The sequence below is a fragment of the Protopterus annectens genome, chromosome 1.part0, assembly GCF_019279795.1.
Source record: "Protopterus annectens isolate FY-2018-M chromosome 1.part0, PAN1.0, whole genome shotgun sequence".
In the NCBI taxonomy this organism is placed as follows: domain Eukaryota; kingdom Metazoa; phylum Chordata; order Ceratodontiformes; family Protopteridae; genus Protopterus; species Protopterus annectens.
Genome location: NC_056725.1, coordinates 456374812 through 456401993, shown reverse-complemented (window position 1 = coordinate 456401993; position 27182 = coordinate 456374812). Strand labels below are relative to the sequence as shown.

At 39.8% G+C, this 27182-nt stretch overlaps 1 protein-coding gene across 2 annotated transcripts in view; it reads left to right on the top strand.

Moving 5' to 3' along the window:
* The window catches only part of LOC122792842 (epoxide hydrolase 1-like), a 1170497-nt gene that overhangs the window by 1002198 nt on the left and 141117 nt on the right, over positions 1–27182 (top strand). For both annotated transcript variants that reach the window (XM_044060405.1, XM_044060411.1), the window contains one exon: positions 7021–7146. In XM_044060405.1, coding sequence (XP_043916340.1) covers positions 7021–7146 — 126 coding nt within the window. The remainder of the gene's footprint in view (positions 1–7020; positions 7147–27182) is intronic.

The following is a 27182-nucleotide window of genomic DNA, read 5'->3' as shown; positions in this document are numbered from 1 at the left end:
ACATCAAGGATGCCTATCTCCACATCCCTGTAAGACCCAGTTTCAGGAAGTACCCAAAGTTCTCAGTGGGCTCCTCTCACTTTCAGTTCTCTTCCTTACATTTTGGACTTTCCACTGCACCCAGAGTCTTCACCAAATGCCTGGCACCAGTGATTGCCTTCTGCAGGACAAAAGGGATCCAAACATTCCCATGTTTGGATGACCTCCTCATTCAGGCAGACTGCAAACATTCCCTTTTGCAACACTTACAAGAAAGCATGGCACTCTTAAAGACGCTGGGGTTTTAGATCAATTACCTGAAATCTCAACTGGTACTCACACAGGACATAGTCTTCCTGGGTGCAGGATCAGAACAGACATCATGGAAGCCTACCTTCCTCCTCAAAAGGTGGAAAGCTTGATACATTATTTGCTCCTAGTTCTTCAGGCCAAAGAAATGACTGCAAGGCAGTACTTCAGGCTCCTGGGCTACATGGCCTCCACTATCCCCATGCTGCCTTTAGCCAGATTTCACATGAGGAAACTGCAGTGATACCTCAGGTCAGTTTGGACGCAGCATTCTCACCCCCTAGAGTACAGGGTGTCCCTCCTGCCCTGCTTCAAACAGGATATACATTGGTGGTTGGATCAGGTGAAGCTCAACCCAGGTTTTCCACTCCAATGCTGTCATCCAAAACAGATTATGTACATGGACACCTCAGACCTAGGGTGGAGAGTGATTCTGGGGCACCTGAAAGTGCAGGGAGTGTGGCCAGCACCACACAAGAAAGAGCACATCAATGTGAGAGAAATGAGGACAATACTATTGGCCCTATGGGCCTTCCAAACCAGACTTTAACAGGGACCCTTGAAGCTTTTTACAGACAGTACCACAGTATAGTGGTATCTCAGCAAACAAGGGGGAACCAAATCGTATTTACTTTTCAGACTATCTCTCTTGGTGTGGGAACTGGCCTCCACCCAGGGAGTGACTCTACAGGTGGTATACATACCTTCACAACAGAATTCCCAGACAGATTCCCTCAGCAGGTCCATCACTATGACCCACAAATGGATGCTACACAGGAATCTCTTCCTGGACCTGGTCCACCGGTGGGGTACACCTCAAAGAGACCTGTTTGCCTCCACCATCAACAGGCAACTTCCCTCTTTCTGCACCAGACTACCAAAACCATGGGCTATGGCAACAGATGCCTTTTCAATTTCTTGGAAGGGGATGTTTCTCTGTGCATTCCCTCCCTTCCTTCTTAGTTCATAGTTCATAGTTCATAGTTTAGTACTAAGCTAACTGCCCTTGCGAGCCATTTTAAGCCTAGCCAATTATCCCTTCTGAGACTCAAACCCTGCACCTTGTGTTTGTAAGGCAAACACCTTAGCCATTAAGCCACCCTCCCAACCTTGTTCAGAAGGTCCTGTTAAAGATACAGCAGGTCAGACCAAACATCTTGCTGATGACTCCCTATTGGCCAAGATAGCATTGGGTCCCCCTCCTCCTACAATTATCCAAGGGCAATCACCACAAGTTACCCCTCAGAGTGGACCTTCTCACACAGGACAAGAGAAACCAAATCCACCCACAGTGGCAATCGCTTCACCTCACTCTGTGGGTGATAGGATTCTGATCCCTTTCAGACACCTTTACAATGAGGATGTGTCACTGTCCTGCAGGAGGCCAGGAAACCCATTACCAGCACATCTTACCTGTCCAAGTGAAAAGATTCTCCACATGGTGTCTCAAATGGCAGTTGGACCTGTTGCAAAGCGAGACTCCTCTAGTACTGTCTTACCTGTGTGAATCTTTGCAGACAGGGTTATCATTCTCATCCATTAAGGCCCATTTGTCTGCCATTTCAGCATGGATTCCTCTGGACCCCCCTTAGCTTTCAGATTGCCTGCAAAGCTGTTCCTTCATCTCAGGCCACCAAGGAAGGCCATTCCTCCTCCATGGGGCCTGAACTATGTTTTAGAGAAGCTAACCGTACCTCCTTTTGAATCAGCATCCAAAGCTTCCCTAAAATGCACATGGAAGACTGACCTCCTCATGGCCTTGACCTCTGCTAGAAGAGTGTCTGACTTGCAAGCCCTCATGGCTATTCCACCCTTTCTCGTATTCCACACAGACAGGGTAACCCTTAGAACCAACCCTTCCTTTATGCCCAAGGTGGATAATGACCTTTCTTTAAACCAAGCCATCCACCTATTCACCTTCTTCCCCAGTCCACAGGGAGACAGTGAGAGAGTACTTCATTCCCTGGATGTGCACCGACAACTCAGATTGTATCTGCAGAAAACCAGACTAATCAGGCAGGCGGATCAGCTGTTTATCTCTTTCCACCCCAGAGCCGTAGGAAAAGCAGTATCTAAATAAACTATTTCTACGTGGATTTCCAAAGCTATTACCTTTTGCTACAAACACCATGAGAAATCCTTGCAAGGGAGTGTTAAAGCACATTCCGCCAGGGCATTGGCATCTTCTGGAGGCTTCTTCAAGAGCTTGGACACCTCCACTATCCTTGAAGCTGCTACTTGGTCTTCTGTGCACACCTTCACAAAGCATTACAAGATAGACCAGATTTATAGGTCCATTGCTGGATTCACCAGGGCTATCCCTCATGAATTTCAGGAGAATTCTACTAGAGCACCCCCCCTTCTTCATAGTGAGCTTTGGCATTCACCCATATGTACAGAATACTGCAACGTGAATAGAAGGACATAGAAAAGTTGTATAAAATCTTACCATAACCATAGATGTCCTTCTCTTCCATGTTACAGTATTTCTTCCCTTCCACCTACCCTGCCTTGTTATACATCAGTTCCCTTTTGGATGGCACATGACTTGCATTACCTTCTAAGGACTGGTTCGGACTGGGGCACTCATTTCTGAGGTCTGTTGCATGCATACATCACTTTTATGGCCCATGCACTGCTAGCCATGTCAGGCATCCCACGCACCATACAGTGATTGAAATCTTTTGTATACTGGCCAGATGCTCAGATAACAAGAGAGGAAAACCCAGTTTTACAGAATACTGCAATATAGAAAAGAGGGAAATCTATGGTTATGGTATGAGTTTACACAGCTTTTCTTTTCCATCCCAGCAGCATGTTTCTGGAATTAGTGTAGCTGGATTTAGGAAGTACTGCTAAAGGAAGTATAGTTCTGTTGTGGGCAGAGCTGGATCATGGTAACATGGGGCCCTAGGCAGAGTAATGGATCAGCAGCTTGCCATCAGGGCTTTAAATTCCCAGTTTCACGTGTTGAAGTACCAGCACCATATTATGGAACTAATTAAACAAAAAATTATGTTGATTCCTGATTGTGCAGAAAATAAAGATTTACAAGAGTTAATGCAGTCTGCAAAAACATGTTGGCAAACATACCTTGCAGTGTGGTTTTGATGCCTTAGAAGAATCTTGCAGGGCTGCTGTCACTGGGTCTGTTCTGAGAAGGCATGCTTAGCTGAAGGAACAAATCTTGCCAGACCATGTCAAAGCAGAATTACTAAATGTTCCATTAAACCAAGAAGGTTTGTTTGGCACAAAAGCAGAAGTAGTTCTTAAAAAGATGGAGGAAAAAGATAAATCTATGCAAACTGTAAAATATTTCCTACAGGTACAGCCACCTAGATTCAGTAGGCATTGGCCTTCAAAGAACTGGTCCTTTCCAGTCCCTCCCAGACCTTCTCAGTCCAAACCCAGGGACAACAGACCACCAAGACTGCAGTATCAGGTTATACACAGATCTAAACAATGGAGTGCTTCCACCTCAAAAACAGGAAGTGGTAAGCCACCCTTTTATGGAAAAAGTTCACAATGACTTGTCCTTCATCCTTCCCAGCCATGTCCAAGTACTTGCACCCCTAGGAGGAAAACTCACCCTGCATGCAAAAAACTGGGAGTACATTACCCAGGACAGGTGGGTCTTAAACATTGTATCCCAGGGATACAGATTCTACTTCCACTGTCTGCCACCCCGAGCGGATTGCCAGACCTTCCCCCAAACCAGTGGGCAGAGGCCCAAAAGCAAGTACTTTCTCTTCTCAATATCAGGGCTATTCAACCTGTTCCAGTAGAGCAAAGAGGACAGGGTTTCTACTCCATACTGTTTCTAGTGCCCAGAAAAGAAAACTCTTGGCGTCCTATCCTTGATCTGTCAATTCTCAACACTGTTATGTGGTACATAAACAATCAGGGGGGAACTCATTCCTACCCACTCTGCAGGTTAGCCATGGCTCTATGGAACATGGCCTTGAGCAGTCAAGTGCACCTGCAAGTTCACTTCCTGCCAGGCAAAGTAAATTCACTGGCAGACAATTTAAGCAGAAGTCTAACGGACCCACACGAGTGAAAACTGGAACCCAACTCATTCAAGCTTCTAATCCACAGGTGGGGAATACCAGAGGTGGACTTCTTTGCTTCCCCCCAAAACCATCATTTGAGCAAATTTTGCACCAGAACTCCCCACAGCCAAGCATGGAAAGTGGACTCCCTTTCCTTTACATGGGAAAACATCTCAATCTATGCCTTACCCCCTCTGCCACTCCTCTCGAAAGTACTACTCAAGATCAAACAGGACAGGCCAAGGACAATCCTGATTGCACCAGACTGGCCACGCCAGTGCTGGTACCACTTTTAAGCAGTCTGACAGCAGTGCCACCCTGGCACCTGCATCAGACCCCCTCTCTGCTGTCCCAGCAGGAGGGCCAGATTTTGCATCCACAGCTGCAAACCCTGAACCTAGTAGCCTGGCTTATTCCCTGAATACATCACCAGCAACCCTCAGCAACCAGGTGCTGGATGTCATCCTTGAGGTCAGGAGGCCTAGTACTAGGAAATCCTATTCAGAAAAGTGGAAAAGATACTGTTCTTGGTGCCAGTCTCAGGGAAAGGACACAACTGTGCCCACCTTACCTCAAATACTAGATTACTTAGCAGAGCTGCTCCACAAAGGCCTATCCTTCTCTTCAATTAAGATTCATGCCTCCGCCATCTCGGCTCATTACAATACTGAGCCAGCCCTCTTTTCTCACCCTCTGGTCAAACAGTTCCTGAGAGGAGCTAACAATTTAAGACCCCTGAGGAGAGCTCCCACTCCTGCCTGGGACCTGAACTTTGTACTAGAGAAGCTCATGCGTCCCCCTTTTGAGCCTGCTGCTACAGCAGAGTTAAAATTCCTCTCTTGGAAAACAGCCTTACTTCTAGCCATCACTTCAGCAAGAAGAGTGTTTGAGTTGCAGGCTCTTATGGCTGTGGAACCCTTCATTATCTTCCATGCGGACAGGGTTTCCCTCATGACTAACTCATCATTTATGCTCAAGGTGGTATGCAGTGTGGCTTTAAACCAATCCATCCATTTACCCACTTTTTTTTCCTAATCCTCAGAATAAAGAGGAAAGGTTCCTGCACTCCTTGGACATGCACAGACAGTTTAGGTTCTACCTTGACAGGACTAAACCTTTCAGAAAATCTGACCAGCTGCTAGTCAGCTTTGCTACAGGGGCAGGGGGCAAGGCTATTTCAAAGCAAATCATCTCAAATGGATAGCACACTGCATCCATTTCTGCTACAAACACCATGGAAAACCTACCCCACAGGGGATCAGAACCCATTCCACTAGGGCTACCTCAACCTCTACAGCATTTCTCAGGGGAGTCCCTACCAGGGACATCCTGGAAGCTGCAATATGGAGTTGTGTACACACCTTCACCAAGCATTACCACTTACCTATCTTTTCTAAATCCAGAGCTGGATTTACTACAGCAGTCTTACAAGGCCTGCTAGTCAGCCCTAATTCTGCTTGACTGCCTCCATCCTTCCTCAGCTTTGGGAATCAACCCAAGTGTGATGGCTGCAACAGTGAAACATGAAGAACATAGTACAGTTGTGTACGCTTACCATAAATGTAGATGTTCGAGTGTATTCACTGCTGCAGCCCTGGTTACCCTCCCTCCAGCTCTCTGACTTATCTGTACTTTCTACCTATCCTCTTTTTTGGCCATATCATATGGCAATGGTATTTACTTTTTACTGGAGGTGTTCTACACCATGTAATTTCTTCCTATTTTGGGGGCTCCTGACATCTGGAGCAAGAATAACTGATGTAATAGCGTTGGCTGCATGTTTTATACCCCGATGACCTGACGTCATGGAAAAGGCAACAGCATCCAACACAGAAATCCCAAGACTCTGGTATTCGGGCCGACTGAGGGCTACAGGCAGATAACCCGTGTGTGATGACTGCAACAGTGAATACACTCGAACATCTACATTTATGGTAAGTGTACACAACTGTAGGAAGGGAATATCTGAGTTCCAGTATAGTAGCTTATTGCACAGAGATTTTGGCACAATCTTTTTAAAGAAGTTTATGAAAACAACAAAACACACCATGAGTATATTATGTGGATAGTTTAGGAAAGCTGTTAGGAAGAATTATTTCACAAAAAAATATAATATGCTTTTGAAAGAGCCTCCTTGAAACCATACTGTCAGAAATAGTGACAAACTCATTAATGAATGAAACTGACTTAAGGTATTTATTTTGTGTGGGGAGTAGTAATTATCTACACCTTGTCCTTTAGACAGGGAGCTCAGCAAACTAGATGGACTGTTTGGGTCTTACGATATCAGAATCTTTTTTGCCTTTGAAAACCCTTCTCTGTGCATTAGATCCGCATTACAATATTGTAGGCCTACCTAAAACATGGTACTACCCCAGGGAAGCGACAGATTGTGTTTGATGGGAAACAGGAAGCTTTAAAATGTACTTTTTGAACTGTGTAAAAGCATAGCTGCAACTCTGTCATGAACTAAGTTTGCAAGGTGAAAGGCAGCCAGGGCTGGCGATAAGTTGAAGGATCACAATAGAGTTTGGAAAGTTCTTCATTTAAAAACATTTTTCTGTAACATTTTTCTTTGGCTTTATTAACCAGAATCCTTTGTATTATTGGATGCCAGAGAAATTAAAGTGACAGCTATCCAGATTATTGTTAACTGCGTTTTAATTGTTTAATCCAACAGGAAATTCTCCTTGGATGACCTCTTAACCAATGTGATGATCTACTGGTTGACTGGCTCAATTGTCTCCTCCATGCGCTTTTACAAGGAGAACCTTGACAAAAACATTGAAAAGAGGCCTGATGCAAGGTAAGAGCTGTTACTCTTCTGTAACAGGCTGTTGTCTTGCTCTACAGCATAAAAATGCAGAAAGTGTTACAAAAATGCAAAAATGGTACAATTTACTTTTATGCAAACTGTAACCACATACTTAATATATGATTGCTTAGAATATTGTATTGTTGAAGATGTTGCTTCAGGGATTTGACTTTTGACAGGCATGCTTTCACCAAGGTTTTTAAAATAAAGGTCTCTCTCTCTCTCTCTCTCCAGGTTTTGGGGATCCTAGAGTCATACTTACATTAGAGGGTTTCTTATTCCCAATTATTGATGTGCAGGGATACCTCTTCATTTTCATCTAAGATATAGGATCCAGTCTGTTTTTTTTTTCATTTTTGTATTAGAACATTGCATGCAAGAATGCAAAAAATACATTTGACTTTATTTTTGTAAGCTATGCAGCTGCAGGCAAAGCTGATTAGATTAAGCAATAACCCATAGTTTTGTGTGAATATATCAGGCTTTACCCACAGTTGGTTTAGTTTTATTATGAGGATGAAGTCTGAGTTTGCTACGGATGTGTACACATTTGCACAGTACATCACTGCAGTACAAATAGTAGAGTAGAGAAGTCACATTTCTGTAGCAGTCACTCTTTTGTTTTCCCGTTTGTGACGTTTGTTCTGGCTGTTCTACTCAATAGTGACAAAAATGTTGGAGAAACCATTATGAATTTTAAAAATATTACAAGTCCTAGGGCATTATAATGAGGAATATAAGGGACATTCCACAATTCTGTCAACAGTTGACAAGTACAGTTATGGTGCTAAGAGTAAGCATACTTGTCAGGTCAGCTGTTTAGAGTTTTATAGAACATTTCTGTTTTTCCTCATATTTTATTGTGTGTGTCATAAAGAATGCCTCAGAAAATTAAGAAGCATGTCTCAATGCAAAGTTTGGCTGCTTAGTAGTACTTTAATAGCTGGATTTTACTGTATTTGTAAATACTCGATTTACAGTGGGCATGCAGGTTGGGCTGTCCAATCAGCATGCTGACTTTTGAATGGTAATAAATCTTTATTGTTAACACTTCTCTGACACCCATACAAGCTGCTACCTGTATACATCCCCAAGTACACAGTCACCATCACTTAATGGACTGCCTTTAATAGAATCCAGTAAATGTGACTCAGGTTGGAGTGCATGCTCTACCTCTTCCTTTCAATAATTTGCACATTTGGCATTCAGAACTCTATTTTGGGGGGCCATTTTGGTTGCAGGGGAATAGCTGCAGTAAGCAAACTGAATAAGCAACCTAGTATGGCAACTATCATTATGAGTTAGAGCCCCGTCCCTATTTTTGCTGGGATCTCAATTGATTCGTTAGCTGACTGACCCGAGCTAACCAGTCAGCGTCAAAGTCACAGCTGCACACAACAGTTCCTTATGCAGTTGATTTGTGTCTATTTATACAGGCTATAATGTCCTGTTTTCATTTTAATTTGGTCCTTTAAGCAAATTCATTGAACATCAGTTGCCACAATAAACACAAATTAATTATTTAAAAATATTTCTGAAGAATAGCTCTAAAGAGGGAAGGATTTCACTTTACCATCGCCAGACCACCCTCCTCCTTATAGCTAATCTAATGCAGTTACACATCTAGTAGTTTCCAACAGCTGGTTTTATTTATGTATTTACTTATTTATTTAAAAAATATATATTGCATTTTTTTGGCTTTGGATACAACATGCCAAGCCAGCCAGCAGCAGAAGCTTCACTTTCTACGTCTGCATCATGCTGACTAATGTCAACTTCAACAAAGTCATAAAGTAACTGTCATTTCTTTTCCATTGTCAAACAAAGCCAGGCAGACTAGACAACTACTGTGCACAAAAGTCAAGGCAAGAGGAAAACAGCCAGCAGATACATACGGATGCATCAGTAAACAGTGATTACTCTTGATACATACGGATGCATCAGTAAACCAAGATTATTATTGATACATACGGATTCATCAGTAAGCAGTGATTACTATTGATACATACGGATGCATCAGTAAGCAGTGATTACTATTGATGCATATGGATGCATCCGTAAACCATGATTACTATTGATACATACGGATTCATCAGTAAGCAGTGATTACTATTGATACATACGGATGCATCAGTAAACCGTAATTATTATTGATACATACGGATACATCAGTAAGCAATGATTACTATTGATACATACGGATGCATCAGTAAGCAGTGATTACTATTGATGCATACGGATGCATCAGTAAACCGTGATTACTATTGATGCATACGGATTCATCAGTAAGCAGTGATTACTACTGATACATACAGATTCAAAAGTAAGCAGTGATTACTATTGATACATATGGATGCATTAGTAAACCATGATTACTATTGATACATACGGATTCATCAGTAAGCAGTGATTACTATTGATACGTATGGATGCATCAGTAAGCAGTGATTACTATTGATACATACAGATGCATCAGTAAACCGTGATTACTATTGATACATAAGGATTCATCAGTAAGCAGTGATTACTATTGATACATACGGATTCATCAGTAAGCAGTGATTACTATTGATATATACGGATGCATCAGTAAACCGTGATTACTATTGATACATAAGGATTCATCAGTAAGCAGTGATTACTATTGATACATAAGGATTCATCAGTAAGCAGTGATTACTATTGATACATAAGGATTCATCAGTAAGCAGTGATTACTATTGATGCATACGGATTCATCAGTAAGCAGTGATTACTATTGATACATATGGATGCATCAGTAAACCGTGATTACTATTGATGCATACGGATTCATCAGTAAGCAGTGATTACTATTGATACATACGGATTCATCAGTAAGCAGTGATTACTATTGATATATACGGATGCATCAGTAAGCAGTGATTACTATTGATACATACGGATGCATCAGTAAGCAGTGATTACTATTGATGCATATGGATGCATCAGTAAACCGTGATTACTATTGATGCATAAGGATGCATCAGTAAACCATGATTACTATTGATACATACGGATGCATCAGTAAGCAGTGATTACTGTTGATACATATGGATGTATCAGTAAACCGTGATTACTATTGATACATACGGATTCATCAGTAAGCAGTGATTACTACTGATACATACGGATGCATCATAAAGCAGTGATTACTATTGATGCATATGGATGCATCAGTAAACCGTGATTACTATTGATGCATACGGATTCATCAGTAAGCAGTGATTACTATTGATACATACGGATGCATCAGTAAGCAGTGATTACTATTGATGCATATGGATGCATCAGTAAACCGTGATTACTATTGATGCATACGGATTCATCAGTAAGCAGTGATTACTATTGATACATACGGATGCATCAGTAAGCAGTGATTACTATTGATACATACGGATGCATCAGTAAGCAGTGATTACTATTGATACATACGGATTCATCAGTAAGCAGTGATTACTACTGATACATACGGATGCATCATAAAGCAGTGATTACTATTGATGCATATGGATGCATCAGTAAACCGTGATTACTATTGATGCATAAGGATGCATCAGTAAACCGTGATTACTATTGATGCATACGGATTCATCAGTAAGCAGTGATTACTATTGATACATACGGATGCATCAGTAAGCAGTGATTACTATTGATGCATATGGATGCATCAGTAAACCGTGATTACTATTGATGCATACGGATTCATCAGTAAGCAGTGATTACTATTGATACACACGGATTCATCAGTAAGCAGTGATTACTATTGATATATATGGATGCATCAGTAAGCAGTGATTACTATTGATACATACGGATGCATCAGTAAGCAGTGATTACTATTGATACATACGGATTCATCAGTAAGCAGTGATTACTATTGATGCATACGGATTCATCAGTAAGCAGTGATTACTATTGATACATAAGGATTCATCAGTAAGCAGTGATTACTATTGATACATACGGATGCATCAGTAAGCAGTGATTACTATTGATACATACGGATGCATCAGTAAGCAGTGATTACTATTGATGCATACGGATGTATCAGTAAACCGTGATTACTGTTGATGGATATGGATTCATCAGTAAGCACTGATTACTATTGATACATACGGATGCATCAGTAAGCAGTGATTACTATTGATACATACAGATGCATCAGTAAGCAGTGATTACTATCGATGCATACGGATGCTTCAGTAAACCGTGATTACTATTGATACGTACAGATTCATCAGTAAGCAGTGATTACTATTGATACATACGAATGCATCAGTAAGCAGTGATTACTATTGATACATACGGATGCATCAGTAAGCAGTGATTACTATTGATACATACGAATGCATCAGTAAGCAGTGATTACTGTTGATACATACGGATGCATCAGTAAATCGTGATTACTATTGATACGTACGGATTCATCAGTAAGCAGTGATTACTATTGATACATATGGATGCATCAGTAAGCAGTGATTACTATTGATACATACGGATGCATCAGTAAGCAGTGATTACTATTGATGCATATGGATGCATCAGTAAACCGTGATTACTATTGATGCATAAGGATGCATCAGTTAACCATGATTGCTATTGATACATACGGATGCATCAGTAAGCAGTGATTACTGTTGATACATACGGATGCATCAGTAAATCGTGATTACTATTGATACATACGGATTCATCAGTAAGCAGTGATTACTATTGATACATACAGATGCATCAGTAAGCAGTGATTACTATTGATGCATATGGCTGCATCAATAAACCATGATAACTATTGATGCATACGGATTCATCAGTAAGCAGTGATTACTATTGATGCATACGGATTCATCAGTAAGCAGTGATTACTATTGATACATACGGATGCATCAGTAAGCAGTGATTACTATTGATACATACGGATGCATCAGTAAGCAGTGATTACTATTGATGCATACGGATTTATCAGTAAACCGTGATTACTATTGATGCATACGGATTCATCAGTAAGCAGTGATTACTATTGATGCATAAGGATGCATCAGTAAACCGTGATTACTATTGATACATACGGATGCATCAGTAAGCAGTGATTACTGTTGATACATACGGATGCATCAGTAATCAGTGATTACTATTGATGCATACGGATGCATCAGTAAATCGTGATTACTATCAATACATACGGATTCATCAGTAAGCAGTGATTACTATTGATACATACGGATGCATTAGTAAGCAGTGATTACTATTGATACATAAGGATTCATCAGTAAGCAATGATTGCTATTGATACATACGGATGCATCAGTAAGCAGTGATTACTATTGATGCATACGGCTGCATCAATAAACCGTGATTACTATTGATACATATGGATTCATCAGTAAGCAGTGATTACTATTGATACATACGGACGCATCAGTAAGCAGTGATTACTATTGATACATATGGATGCATCAGTAAACAGTGATTACTGTTGATACATACAGATGCATCAGTAAAAAGTGATTATTAGATCTTTTGTTTTATTCAGTTTTCGTATCACAGGCAAATGCATTGCCTTTACCTCAAATAATTTTTTTTCCGGAAAATGTGTCCTATGCTTTGTGGAATTGAGCTACAGTTCCTTTTTCATCAGTTGTCTTCTAAAAAACTTTATGTTTGAAATTCACTACTTTTCCCCCTCAAGTCGCACACAGTTTTTTTTGCACCAAGGCTAAACGTTAAGCAACTGTGGTGCAAGTTAGTTAATTTGAAATTGAAACCACAAGCCTGTTTATTTTTTATGAGCATTGTAATGCTGAAACAAAGCTGTAGCTGGCACAGTTGGTGCCTTGGGCAATCCCTATACTGGCAGACTCCTCCATCTACAGTTGTAAGCAAACAAAAAAAAGGTAGAGCTGAGCTTCTTCCAGCTCTAGCTGCTTTCTATGTCTCCAAAAGAGACTGTATTAAGGACTGTATTGGCTCCTTGCCACAGTTGTTAACACACACACACACACACACACACACACACACACACACACACCCACACACACCATTTTTTTTTTTTAATCAATTAACTTGCTCAGTCCTGAACAGTACGAAGTTAATTAATATCCTTGATTCATGAAGTCTTTTAAGTCAGGACACCATTGGCTCCCTGAGATGTTTTCTCCCAAATCAAATATTAAGTGCACCTCATATCATTTGCAATATCTCATAAGCAGTATAAGTTACAAAAAATGCAAATTATGAAAGTTATTCAGGAGACAATGGGCTAAATGCACTGATATTATTAAAGGTGTGACTGGTGACACTGAACCTATATTGCAAATTTATTAAAGAGTAGTATTTTACTTGTCAAAATTAATAGTATTATGCTCAAAGAGTTGTATTTCTATAAGCATGCAGGATAGGTCCATGGTGTCAGTGGTTTGTCTGCTTATGAGCTTTCTATTGATGTATGAAGACTGTTTAACACGCCTCTATTTTGTGACATTGCATAAGTCGGACAAATTATGCATAGCATATTGTCACAACATTTCGCCACAGTAATACGAACCTATAAAACCATGCATCTTAGGTACCAAGTGTCGGTGGCAAAATTAAGTGCCGTAATGTTGCATTTAAGGTAGCAGCACTTGTTTGCCTCTAGGTCACATAGCTTTTATAGTACTAATATGGTTATAAAAATATTGGTAATGCTTATAACTACTTTACCAAACAAATATTTATCTCTCTCAGTGCCTTCACATTACTCACTACATTTTTAATATCAATTTTTAGTAGCATCCACTGCTAATGTAAATATGGAAAATATGTAAATTTTTTTATAATGTTTCATAGCTTTTTGTGAACTTTCTTCAATAACTTATCATCTTGCAGGACTTCCAAGTCAGCTGCACATTGAGTAACAGTTTAATTCTAGCTCTCCCAGTGTGAAAACTTAAATTCAGAAGAGAAAGCCAGTGGACTTATATTTCTGGGTAAATGTAAGTAACTGGCTAGTGAGTGCACTGCCTGGATGCTAGAAAAAAAGAAATATAGAGGACCTGAAAGAAAATCAGCTACAAAAGCAGAGGAAAAAAACACTGACTGAGAAGAGTACTGTTCAGTGCAAGCTCCAGACGTGACTTCCAGTAACCTAGAGAAAAATATAATGATAATTGCACACAGACCTGATTAAAATAAATGAAACACTGATGGAGTATATCAACTCAGATAACAAAAGGCTAGAAAAAAACGTAACAAGCTTTAAACAGATAGTCAGATGAGGTGATTAAACTGCAAAACTTAGAGGTCGAAATGAGGAAAGGGCTGTTCGAATATGAGACTGCTAAAGAAGAGATGTTTCAAAATGTATTAGAGGACAGAGCACGTAGGGAAAACCTGTACCAGAGAAGCTAAAAGTAACAGACCTCATTGTGTCTGTGCTCCAAACTTGGCTATGAGAAAGCAGCCTATACCTTTAAATGTAAAGATGCAATCCTACCAGCCGAAGGAGTTAATTCTGATAAAACTGTGGCAGAAGGACAAAGTATTAAAAGTGGGAGACAGCAGAGAGTTTGTGGAGAATGAATACTAAATTTAATCCACTGTTCAGAGAATGTCAAGAAGAAGGCTTGAGAATGAAACTGCTGTACCGAGATGTCTTCAAAATATTCCTTCCTGGAAGGACAAAATAATTTTTTGAGGCAGTACAGGCTAAGGAGGAAATACAAAAGTTTGTCCAACAAAAAGTGAGCTGTGTGAAACAAAAGGAGATTTTGCTTCTTGTTCTTCTGGTAAAAAAGACCACAGAGAGCCAGTGGCAGTAAAACCTTTTCCAATTTTTCAACAGGAAATGCTTGAGAGAAGGAAAAAAAGCACAAGAGTTGACTGGAAGAAATTGAGAGTACATTGGAAATGAAGCAGAGACAGGATTTGGGAGATGGAGATGAACAGGAATAAAACCAATAACTTAGAAATTGACAAATGTGGGATTATAAAGCAGTAATTATATTTGTGAAACATGAAAGAACAAGAACATTTGGAAAAATTGACTTTTTTGACTTGGTTAATCTTGTAGAGGGCTCTAAAGTATATGCCATATGTCATGTCATTAATGTTTGGAAAAATACTTAGGAGAGAGGAAGAAGAGGGAAAAGTTATCTGTAAGTAAAAAATTTTTTCTTAATAGTAATATTTTTATAGTGCATGATTTTCTTTGTGTGCAATAAAGTAAAGCTTTCTCAATTATTTTTAAGTGTAATGGGGATGCTAATATAAACAGGTGTTGCTGATTTTTTCTTCCCTTCTTATCTCTTTCGCCTTGTCAAGTTTTAAGAAATGTAGGCACTGCACTATAAAAAGAGAAGAAAGGTCTGGTCAAAAGATCATGACAAAATAAAAATTGATGTATTTTTTCTGGGTCTATGTTATTGGAACGAAAACTTCGATCTCCAAATACCATATGGTCGACACCATATGGTTGAGGTTTAAAGTTTTCAAATCCGAAAAAAAAAAAACTGAGACATGCAAACTGTCATAAATTGTTTTATGCAGGGGGGCAAGCCCCCCTGCACCCCTACACCCTCCGCTACTCAAATATACCAACTCCGAGATCGCAATACAGTACAGAAATGGAAGAGTTCCATTTCCTGCACTGTAGCGCAATCTCGGAGTTGGTGTATTTAAAGAGTGGGGGGTGTGGGGGGTCCAGGAGGGCTTGCCCTCCTGCTTGCACCATTTTTTTGTTTGTTTTTTTTTTAATAATTTTGTGATAATTCGAAGTTTTAAGACTTTGATCACTATAGGTCGACCTTTAGTGATTCGATGTCTTAAAACATCGTTGATCTGATATAGACCCGTTTTTTTCATTCAGGCATAGGGTAATGAATGGATTAAGGCCCTTAGCTTGCTCTAGTAACAATTTTAAAAGAAAGTAAGTAAATGAAAAAGAACATTGACTGTTAAGTAGAACTTTTTTCTAGCAAATAAGTGTATGTTTTTGTAGCAGCTTTGTATCTGGTCCTTTTGTCACCATGGAGACAATCTAATAAAGAAAAATGGCCAGGTGATAATGTTTTTTTGAAAGCATTCAAGTTTTTTTTTTCTAGCTGGGGCAGCTGTAAAGATAAGACAAGAACAGACAGCACTTAGCAGAGGCACAGGCTGTACCATGCATCTTGGCATAGATAACCTCTCTTTTAGGTTAACCGAAGTCTGTAAGTGTGGCTGTCTGTTTGGGACACCTGTTCCTATTAAGAGGGTAAAACTTCAATATCTGAAGATGTACATAGTTTTGTTTGTTAAAATTAAGTTAATAGGTTTTAGGGGTGTATTGGGGGTGTGTTTTTTGAGAGCTTTCAGTAAAACAAAAGATGTGACATAGGCTCAAATGGATATGACGTGAAACAACTATATAAAAGATCAGCCTGCCAAACAGTGTATGCATGTAACACAATCCTAGAATGTAATACTTAACAAAAAAGCTGTTACACATAAAAAGTGGGAATAATAACTTTTTAACATTATGATGCTTTCTGTAATGTGTTTAAATGTGAATGATCTCACAGATAAATCCAAAAAAGAAAGAGTAGCGAACTATATTAAAAATTGTAGAATACAAATAACTATGCTACAGGGGACACACTTGGAAAGAACTGAACATGTGAATTTGATAAAGAATGGTTCTCAGGATGGTTATTCAGTGGAATACCTGGGATAAAGGAATAGAGGAGTATTTATATTAATTGCAAAAGGAGCTCCAGTATTGATGGAAGAGGATACAAAAGATAATAATGATAGATTTGCAGTACTAAGGGGCTACTGGCAAGGGAGGAAGGTTACACTAGTATTTATTTATTTAACATTTGTTTACTGGGAAAGTCCAACTTGGAATGAAGCCAGTTTTCAACGGAGGCCTGGGGAGAAATGCTCCAGATGCATGTCTTTGAAATGTGGGAGGAAACTGAAGCACCCATAGGAAACCCACACGAATGCAGGGAGGACATGCAGACTCTGCACAGAAGACACTCCAGCTGAGAATTGAACCAGAGAATCTCTTGCTGTGTGGTGACAATGCTACCGTGCACCACTGCACAGTCCAAATGTCGGTGTGTATTTCTATTCCACCTAAAACTGCTATAATGGAGCTTAAGAAAATTTGGGAAGAAATAGTCAGCTTTCAGCAAGAAATATTACTTATATGTGAGGACTGGAATTTGAATTGCAGCAGTGAATATGTGACTGGGGGGCCCAGAAGGGAAAATATAACAAAAGAGGGTAGATTTTTGAAGAAATATATGAAAATATTTGGCATGGGTGATGTGAATTTAGTACTAGGAGTTCAGAGTGAATTTATAAACTGGGCTAGGCTAGAAAGAATTTACATTTTACAACAACATGTGCATTTAATTGAAGGTCTTTATACACACCCAATAACCATTTCAGAGCATGTGCCTAATTCTTCTTCTTCTTTCGGCTTTTCCCGGTTAGGGGTCACCACAGCGGAACTCCGGTCCGCTAATGATTGGTATTTGATTTTTACGTGCCGAGTTACCAGCCCTGATGCACAACCTTCAACGAAGGTACACCCATTCATGCATGTCTCCACGCAGAAGACGCTCTAGCTGAGAATCGAACCGGACAGCGTCTTACTGTGAGGCGACAATGTTACCGCAGCACCACCACTAAAATAAAAATACAGGGTACTGAAAAATGAGACACTGGTGCTTTCCCACATATATATTGAAAAGAGAGGAATTTAAGGAATGGGTAGTGGAAATTATTCAGGAGCTATTAGAAAAGATAGACATTTCTTCTGAAAACATAGCTAGGGAGTCGGATAAAATTAAAGTGGGGTTTAAAAATAGGGTAGAAATAAAAGCAAGAGAGATATGGTTAAGAAGTAACAAGAATTATTTAGAGAGACTGACAACTGTCAAAGTATTGCAGAAAAGGGGGAATTTCACAGAACAAGAAGAGGAGCAACTACAGAATGCTAAACAGAAAATAAGGGATTACCTCGATATGTACGAGTTTAGAAAGATTGCTATTAAGCAGATGTTTTTTAATAATAACTGTAGAGCACAAAAACTTTTAACACAACTACTCAGGTAACAGAAAGTAGAAAGGGCCGTCATCAAGCTTAGGGAGCCTATAACAAGGAAGATAAGAGATCCTGTAGAGGTGCTAGAAATATTTCGGAAATTCTACAAAAGTCTGTATAAATTAGAGAAATGTGGAAATCAAGAAAGGGTACGAATGGAAATGTTTATGGAAGAATTAAATATGCAAAGGTTAGAGGTAGATGAGGCTCAAATACTAACAGTTAGGATAGGAGGAGACATAAAAATGGTGATGTATAACCAATCCACGGGAAAGTCACCAGAAGTAGATGGTATTCCTATGGAAGTTTGGAAACCAGGAGGGAAAAAACTGATAAAGATCTTAAAGGTTTCATTTACCAATATTTTAAAAGGAGAGGAAGTACCAATATCCTGGAAGAAAAAGGGTGGTGGCTGTAATATATAAAGAGGGTAAAGACCCATCAGATCCAGCTTCATACAGGCCCATTTCAATCCTAACTGTGATTGTAAAGTCTTTATATCTATAATGGCTAAAAAAATGGCAAAGATGATGCCAAAATTGATAGATGTGGATCAGTGTGGCTTTACAGAACATTGGTGAGCTAGAGGGAAGCAAAATTTAAGAAAATGCCACTGTTGTTGGTGGGTCTTGATGCAGAGAAAGTATTTGACAGAGTAAGCTGGGACTTTGAGCATCAAACGTTCTGAATGGAAATCACTGTACAGGGTGAAACAGGAAAGCTACCGTTTTTCTAGCTGTAGTGCAGTCTTAGAGTTGGTATATTTAAGAAGCAGAGAGTGTGGGGGTTGCAGGAGGGCTTGCCCCCATCAAAAACATAAAAGAAGACTTCTTTTCTTTTTAATTTTTTGTTTATTTCATGTTCGATGTTTCAGAACTTCGATCATCTTGTCTTCAATCCTACAATGCTCAGTGCTCTGAAACTGCAATAATTTGAAGTAGACCTATATACATATATATATATATATCTGTATGTATTTGTATATCATCAACTCAAAGATCATCTTACTCTGGAAAAAAGGGAATATTCCAAGAAATGGCAGTCTTGGACTTGGTTTGTATAAGTTCAGATTTTCAGTCTACTGCATTTCAGGATTCAGTTTTGTGAGTCCCAAAATTTTAAATGGTTACCTATTTTTGTATTAACACCCACTGCTTGTATAGGCCTTTTAACATGAAGCTGTTATTCTCAGTGTTTCCATTAAGTCAGATGTGGAAGATATTTCATAATTTTCATGTAACTGTCCACGAACACTCAATTACTCAACACCAATACAACCCACAGTGATGGTTTCACTGTGTACATGCATCATATCATACCAGCTTCCACAAGATACCTTCTAACTAATGTTGAAGGTGTCGTTCCTGACTTAATGTTGTTAATATGCATATATTTTAATATTTATAACTGTGGAAAAAAGAAAATTTGTATAGTCCATGATGTGTGTGTGCTGCTCACCTTCTTTTTTGTGCTATTTTTTTTAATTAGTTTGCATACATGATAACTACTTTTCTTGCTGTCAAGTCCAAGGTCAGTAATGCTTTATTACTGCAAATATGACAAAATATAGCATGAGAGATGAAAGTGAAAGGGCAGCCACAGTGATAGATTTCAAACTGCTGCTGTCACACGGGTTATATTGAAATGTACTAACTTACAGGCGTATAATAACAAGCCCAGCCCATTGACAGTCTCCTGTGACAAACATTGCACTCACATGTAAGCAGTGGTTGACAGCCAAGTGAAACATGCAAATGTATTACCAACAATCGAGTCATATGAATTATATACTGTATGATATATGCTAACATTTACAAATTCTCAAAAGTGTTCTTTTAATTTTTATTAACTTACTAGATGACTTATTGTATTATAGCACAGTCTTTGTGTGAGTGATGCATTACAACACTGGCTGTTTATAACCTTCACAGTGTATGAAAAATTCAATGTTACACAACTGAAAACAGTCAAAATAACACCTAACACCATCATATAAGCAGCCAGACTGCACTCTCTTTTGCATTGTCCATTGGAATAACTTTTACTAACAGAGGTGTTAAAAGATGAGAGAATTTCTTATAGAACTCACTGGACAGGGCATTCAAACATTCAAAAATTACTGTAACCGTGTCAGAAAGAGGTTGGAGGAAAATAGATGAAGGAAAAAGAGGGAAATGGAGATAAGAAGAGAGAAAGGGATAGACAGAGAGAGGAATAGTAATTCACATAAAGAGAATGGAGTATCAAATGAAACATACTTGTATAGAAATTATGACAGTTGTCAGAAAAGGGATGGATAGTGGACTGTGGCTTTTACAAGTAAACACTGAAACACAAATCAAGAGTAATTCATTTAAAGGAATGCACTGATGTCTGACTGTTTTAAGAGGTGTAAAATGCCAGTGCATTAAACAGGTGACTATCCCTCCTCCTCTTAGCAAATGCTATTTTCTTATGAATAACACTACTAGCTGTAGTAAGGCTGTTCCCTATTGCAGAAGAGTCACCCTAAGTTCTCCACCAACTGGCAGATACATGGCTGTAGATTTTTCGTGTTCTGCATGTTGTTACACATTAGTATTGAGAATGTTATTGGTTTGCCATGAATACGTTAACAAAGATAACCCATTACCTACTCTGGCATAGAGATGCCATCCAGAATGTTTGTGGGCACATCTGTGCTCATTAACAAAGCACAACTCAAAAATGCTTATTTAACATATTATCGCAACTAGATTTCTAACAGGAGAAACGTCTCTTTTCCAAGCCGTACTCATGCCAATAAATGTAGTAAAAAAAAAAATTACAAAATATATATATATATATATATATATATATATATATATATATATATGTGTGTGTATAAAAAAAAAATATATATATATATATATATGTATATATGTATATATATATATATATATATATATATATATATATATATATATATATATATATATATATATATATATATAGATTCACTAGACAATCTTGAAAAAGTGAAATGTCGAATTTCAGTATTTCGAGACTGAATAGTCGAAATTCCACATACCCAAAAACCCACAACCGCGAAAACCACAATCACGACCATACATACATACACACACACACACACACACACACACACACACACACACACACACACACACACACACACACACACAGTAAAATCCCTACCCAATACATTTACATATGCACTGCTTACCTGAATCCCCAGCTAAATCCATGAAGTGCACCACACATCACGAACGCGACACCACGAAAGCAGATTTGACATTTCCGCATTCAAGATAGTGCAGTTTCATGTAACTGCACTTTTGAATATTCAGTCTCGAAATACTGAAGTTCAACATTTCAGTATTTCGAGATTGTCTAGTGAACCCATATATATATATATATATATATATCTATATCTATATATATATATATATATATATATCTATATATCTATATCTATATCTATATATATATATATATATATATATATATATATATGGACACTTCACAATGCCGAATGTCCGAAAGATTGAATTTCATACTGCCAAGACCATATGATCGAACTTTCAGAAACTCGACATTGTGAACAGAGATCTGCATACAGAGTGGAATGGGGGATTTCCCTTTTCCTCGCTGTAGTGCAATCTCGGACTTGGAATATTTAAGTACTGGGGGTGTGGGGAGCACAGGGGGGCTTGCCCCCCCCCCCCTGCAATTCTGGTGAGAAAGCTTTTCGTTTGTTTTTATTTTTTGGATTTATTTTACGATGTCGAGGTTCCAAAAGTTTGATCATATGGTCTCAGCCATATGAAATTTGATTTTTCAGAATTTCGACATTGTAAAGTGAATGCATATACATATGTGTATATATATATATATATATATATATATATATATGAGTCTTCTTCAAATGCTCAAACTTTCAAAAGTTTGACTTTCATATGGCCAAGACCATATGATCAAACTTTTGAAAGTTCGAACATCTAATAAAAATGTAAAAAAAAATAAAAAAAAATTACTTTAATGGTTTTAGCAGGGGGGCTGCACCCCCCACACCCCCTGCTATTTATATTTACCTACTCCAAGATCGCACTACAGTGCAGAAAAGGGAAATCTTCCCATTCCGCACTGTATGGAGATTTCCATTAGGAACGTTTGAACTTTCAAAAGTTCAATCATACAGTCTTGGCCGTATGAAAGTCCAACTTTTGAAAGTTCAATCATATGAAGGGGAACTATATATATATATCTGTATACACACACACACACACACACACACACACATGGGAAAGAAAGGTAGAAAAGGTAAAGGTAGTCAAAAACTCTGCTGAAATAAATGATTACAACAGCTGTTATAGTCTTGTACCTTTTAATTTGAGAAGTCTTTCTTTGAACCTGTGTTCAACAGAAACATACAAACATTTCTTTTAAAGTAGAGAAGTGGTCCGACATGTACTGAGTGTCTGGAATTGTTCAAAGCCACAAAACTGTTTCAAATTCAGTGCAGGTACACAGTTTGTTTCAGTAAAGTTAAGTAGTACCGCATTGTAAGTATGACACGTGGGCAGCATACCTCTCAACTCTCCACCTTTCACAGAATATCCAGATATTTGCCTCATATCTTTTTTGGTCTGTTCTGTTCATAAAATTTGTGATTTCTTGACAAAAGATAGGATTTTAGAATATTTTCACTGTCGCTAAGACTTGTAAGCTCTTCTTTTAGAAAAAAAGACTCAACTCCAGGACAACTAAACTTCTGCATTCTCATGCAACTGCAGCAGCATGACGCACATCTGCACAGTACTTCGTTGTAGGGAAGTGCACCTTGTTTTGTTTAAAAAGTCTGTTTTCAGCGCGGAAAAAGTGCCAGACATTCAATGTTAATATTGTTAAGGAAACATTTTAGGTACATAATGCTGAGTGCTAGTTTTGCCTGTTAACAAAACATTTTGCAAGTATATTTCAATGCCTTTTAACCATGTTAAAACATGGTTCTGGATTTATGAGATGAAAAGTTGACAACTATAAACCCCAAATAAGCATATAAGCGTCTCACTGTTTCACATGCCCAAAAATATAGTCCACCCTTTTAAATGTCCAAAGATGCAATTCTTATTGGAAATGGTACATTTTGAAGGACAAGCCCTAATTTATTAGCATGAGTACAGCTTGGAAAAGAGCCATTTCTCCTGTCTAAAATCTGGTTGTGATAGTACGTTAAGTACCGAAGACTTTACAGGTGGTAGTTATCAGATCAAAACAACAAACAAGAAAATAATCAGCAAAGTATTGTAGGCATCAGAAGCTTAGCTGTCTCATTCAGCGCCCTGGGCTGATACCACTAGCCATTGCCCCACACTCGCTGATCACCATACTGTAGTGATCAGCTTATTACAGTCACACCCATGACCACCCCCCCCAAAAAAAAAACATTCACTGTAATAACTTGATCGCTGCATTGTAGCTAGCGATCGGGTTATTACAGTTTACATCCAGGCCTCCCATAGCTCTCAACCATCCAGATTTTTGCATCCTATTTTTAATCTCTAACTCATAAAATGTATGGATTTATGGCAAATCAGTAAGGATTGAAGTTACTAAATAATGACAGGCATTTGAGTTTCAGACTTCATATCCTTCACAAAAATGCATGCTATCACAAATCCAACTATTCTAGCAACTTTTTAAGTTTATAAGAGCAATATTTAAAAATCTGTCCTTTTCTGTGCCTTTGTCCCCACCATTACTTTTAGGCGTTATCCAGATTTCTTGCATTGAGAGGTTGAGAACCGTAACACCCCCCCCCCCCCAAGCTAACTCTTCTACTGAAGAGCAAAACAAAAAAAGAAAAGAAAAAAGAAACAGTTTTTCTTTTAAACTGTAGCAAACTGCTTGCTTGCTACAGTTTAAACCACGCAGGGAAGGCTGCAGCGCTTATGTTTGACCACAAATGCAATAACAGCTTTTAAAAGCTGGTATTGCACTAAAGAAAATGAGGGAATTTGTTCATGATGATGGAGTGATGATCTCATCCCCCAGCCCTTTGAGGCCAGTGCAGTTTCCCTCCCACCCTAGCTACACTTCTGGCAAGCATAGAGATGGAAAGTGTGACTAAATGATTGATTTTTCCACTTGTGTGCTTCGTGTTTCACTGTTGCAGTCATGGAGCCAGTCTCCGAAACCTTCAATCGGTGGCTTCTTCGGTTCCTTCGACTCGTTCTTCGAGGACCCTCTCTGATGTGGATGTGGACCGGGTGGTGCAAAGGCTTTTTGAGAACCTGGCACTGGCAAAATTATTATCGGCTTCGACCCAACCGGTTTCAGGGCCTAAGACCATCGCACCTGCTGTGACTACTCCTCCTCCAAGTTGAGCCAGGCCTTTGGAGCTGGAGGAGGAGGATCTGATTATTGTGGAGCCTTTGGAAACGAGGCCTGTTCTAGTGCTACCCACTCTGTCAACCCTGACTTCTTTGGTACCATTTGAAGGGTCTGGGAGCCGGCACTCTCTGGTCGGCTCCGTGGGGGGGAGTCGAATCGATGCGTCGGTTCTGACCCTTCCTCTCAGAGCATTGGCGCATATGAGCTCGGCTCTGTCCTCTGGCTTGGAGCCCTCTGTCTTGGTGCCGGGGAGGTTGCCATCTTCTTCAGAACTGGCAGCTTCCCTGGGTTGGAGCAGTGGAGCCTTTGATGCTATGAGGAGGGCTATATTGTCCAAGACACGCACATCATCAGGGCCTCTTCCTCCTCCCCTAAAGTGCCGCTTTCTGCCTCTACATCGCAGGTCCCCATGAAACGTCAAGTCCCAGAGCCTAAGGTAACCCCATCGGGTGACCCTTGTTCTACTGAGACCTCACCAGAAGCTCCCACTGATGAGGTTCCCAGGAAGAAACTTTGTAAAAGGAAGCATTTAGATTCCCTGCAGGAGTCTTTGACGTCAGACACTGACTTAGAGGAATCAGAAGGGTCCCCACGGTCCCCCTCAGAGGATATCTCTTTTGCTGATATCCTGGAAGTCTTTAAGCAGAGGGGTGACTGGCAGTCCGTTAGCCCTACTGAGGATGAGTTGGTGCTCCTGAAGGCCTTTGGGTCTCAACCTTCTACCTCCTGGGTGACTCCGCCCTTCGGCAAACTAATGGAATTGGTTGCTCGAAGGGCGTGGGAGGCTCCTGATACTATGGAACCAGTTCCTCAGAGGCCCAACAAGTTCATCACCTACCCCCAAGACAAGGTGTTCCTCACTAAGGGAGATGTTCATCGTGTTACATTGCTGCAGTCATTACACTTGGGTTATCCTGCCGGCAGGCGGTCCCTCAGTTGGCCTGAGTTCCGAAGTCTTGGTCCAGCGTTGGTTGCTGTTGCTTCTTCCCTGACATCAGTGAGACAGGGGTATATAAGATGCAGCTGACACCATTTTCTCCCGTCTTTCTTGCCACGTGGTGCCCGAAGTAAAAGCAGTTCGCAAGTGCCGGTCAGCCGACTCCTGAGATTTTCATTCCAAATCCAGAACCGAAGTCTTCTACAAAGCTAAGTACTCCATTGGGGAAACTTTTTCTTGCCTCAGACCGATGTCATTAAAAGTTAATAACTGTATTTCTTGTGAGAAGCAAATACCTCATAAGGATTTCCATTCCTATTGTATCCCATGCCTAGGCCCAGACCACAACGTCACAGGTTGTCGGTGTTGTGCTAGGGTTAACAAGCGCACTATAAAATGTTGGTTTGATTTTGCCCGACATTATTTTGGCAGAAAAGTCAATTATACCATGCCGTCGGAAATACCGATGACCGGAATACACAAAAAGCGCAAAGACAGACATCCGAGGCCCAAAACCGACGACAAAGCCTCTTTTAGACCAGTCGCCAGTTCTCCGGTTCTCAGCAAGGCGCCTTTGCAGCCCCTGACGACCACTCCTTTAGAACCTCAGGCCGCCTCTGACTCCCACGTGGAGATGGCTGGGCCTTCGGATGCACCAGATTTACAGCCTACCGAGAATAGCCCTTCAGAGGGATCCGGAGTAGCTGAGCAACCCGTAGCTTCAGAGGGTGTTTTCCGACCTACTCGGTTAACCATTAAATCTTCTGCTAAGTCTAAATCTACTTTAAAAACAAATAAACCAATTCTTCTTTCACCAGGACAGGCCTCCATGCCTAAGAAACAAATGCTCAAAATGGCCGAAGACTTAATCACCCTGATCAGGGGGTCCCATCCCCCTCCTGATAAAAGGCCTAGACAGGATGCAGACTGTGACTCATCCAACCAGGTATCCATCTCTTCAGATTTATCCTCAGACCTAGGATACTCTTTACCCATTATGAGGATTCTGATGCTGAGGAGTCTATTCCTTCAGCCTCTCCACCAGAGGACTACTCCTTTGGGGAAACCTTGCATACCATGAGGGAGCATTTCCATTGGGAGGGCCAGGATTACTCAGAGTCCAAGAAAAGGCTGAGAGATTTCCTTTTATTACCTCATCACAGACCCCTTGCTATTCCGCCAGTGTTAGACATTGTGGATGATGTGTATACTGAATCCAGTTTAAATCCTGATTCTTTACCTCCTGCTACAGTTAATCCAGACAGATACTATAGAGTCCCTGACTCTCACAAATTTCTTTATAAAAGCCCTGCTGCTGACCCTGAAACTATTTCTCAGGGCCTCAAAGGGGTAAAGGCCTCCTCAGCAAATAATCCAGTCCCCTCTGACAGAGCATTAGACAGATGGGGGAAGAAAGTATATACATCTGCAACTTTAGCAATGAGGGCCTTAAATTGCCAGTTTCACATGCTAAAATATCATCAATATTTGATGTCTCAGCTGAAACAAAAAATGCTTCCAAAATCAGATCCTCCTAATTATAAAGAAATGAAGGATTTATTGCATGCAGCTGAACAAGTGGGAAAACATACTTTGCAATGTGGTTTTGATTCATTAGAGGCCTCC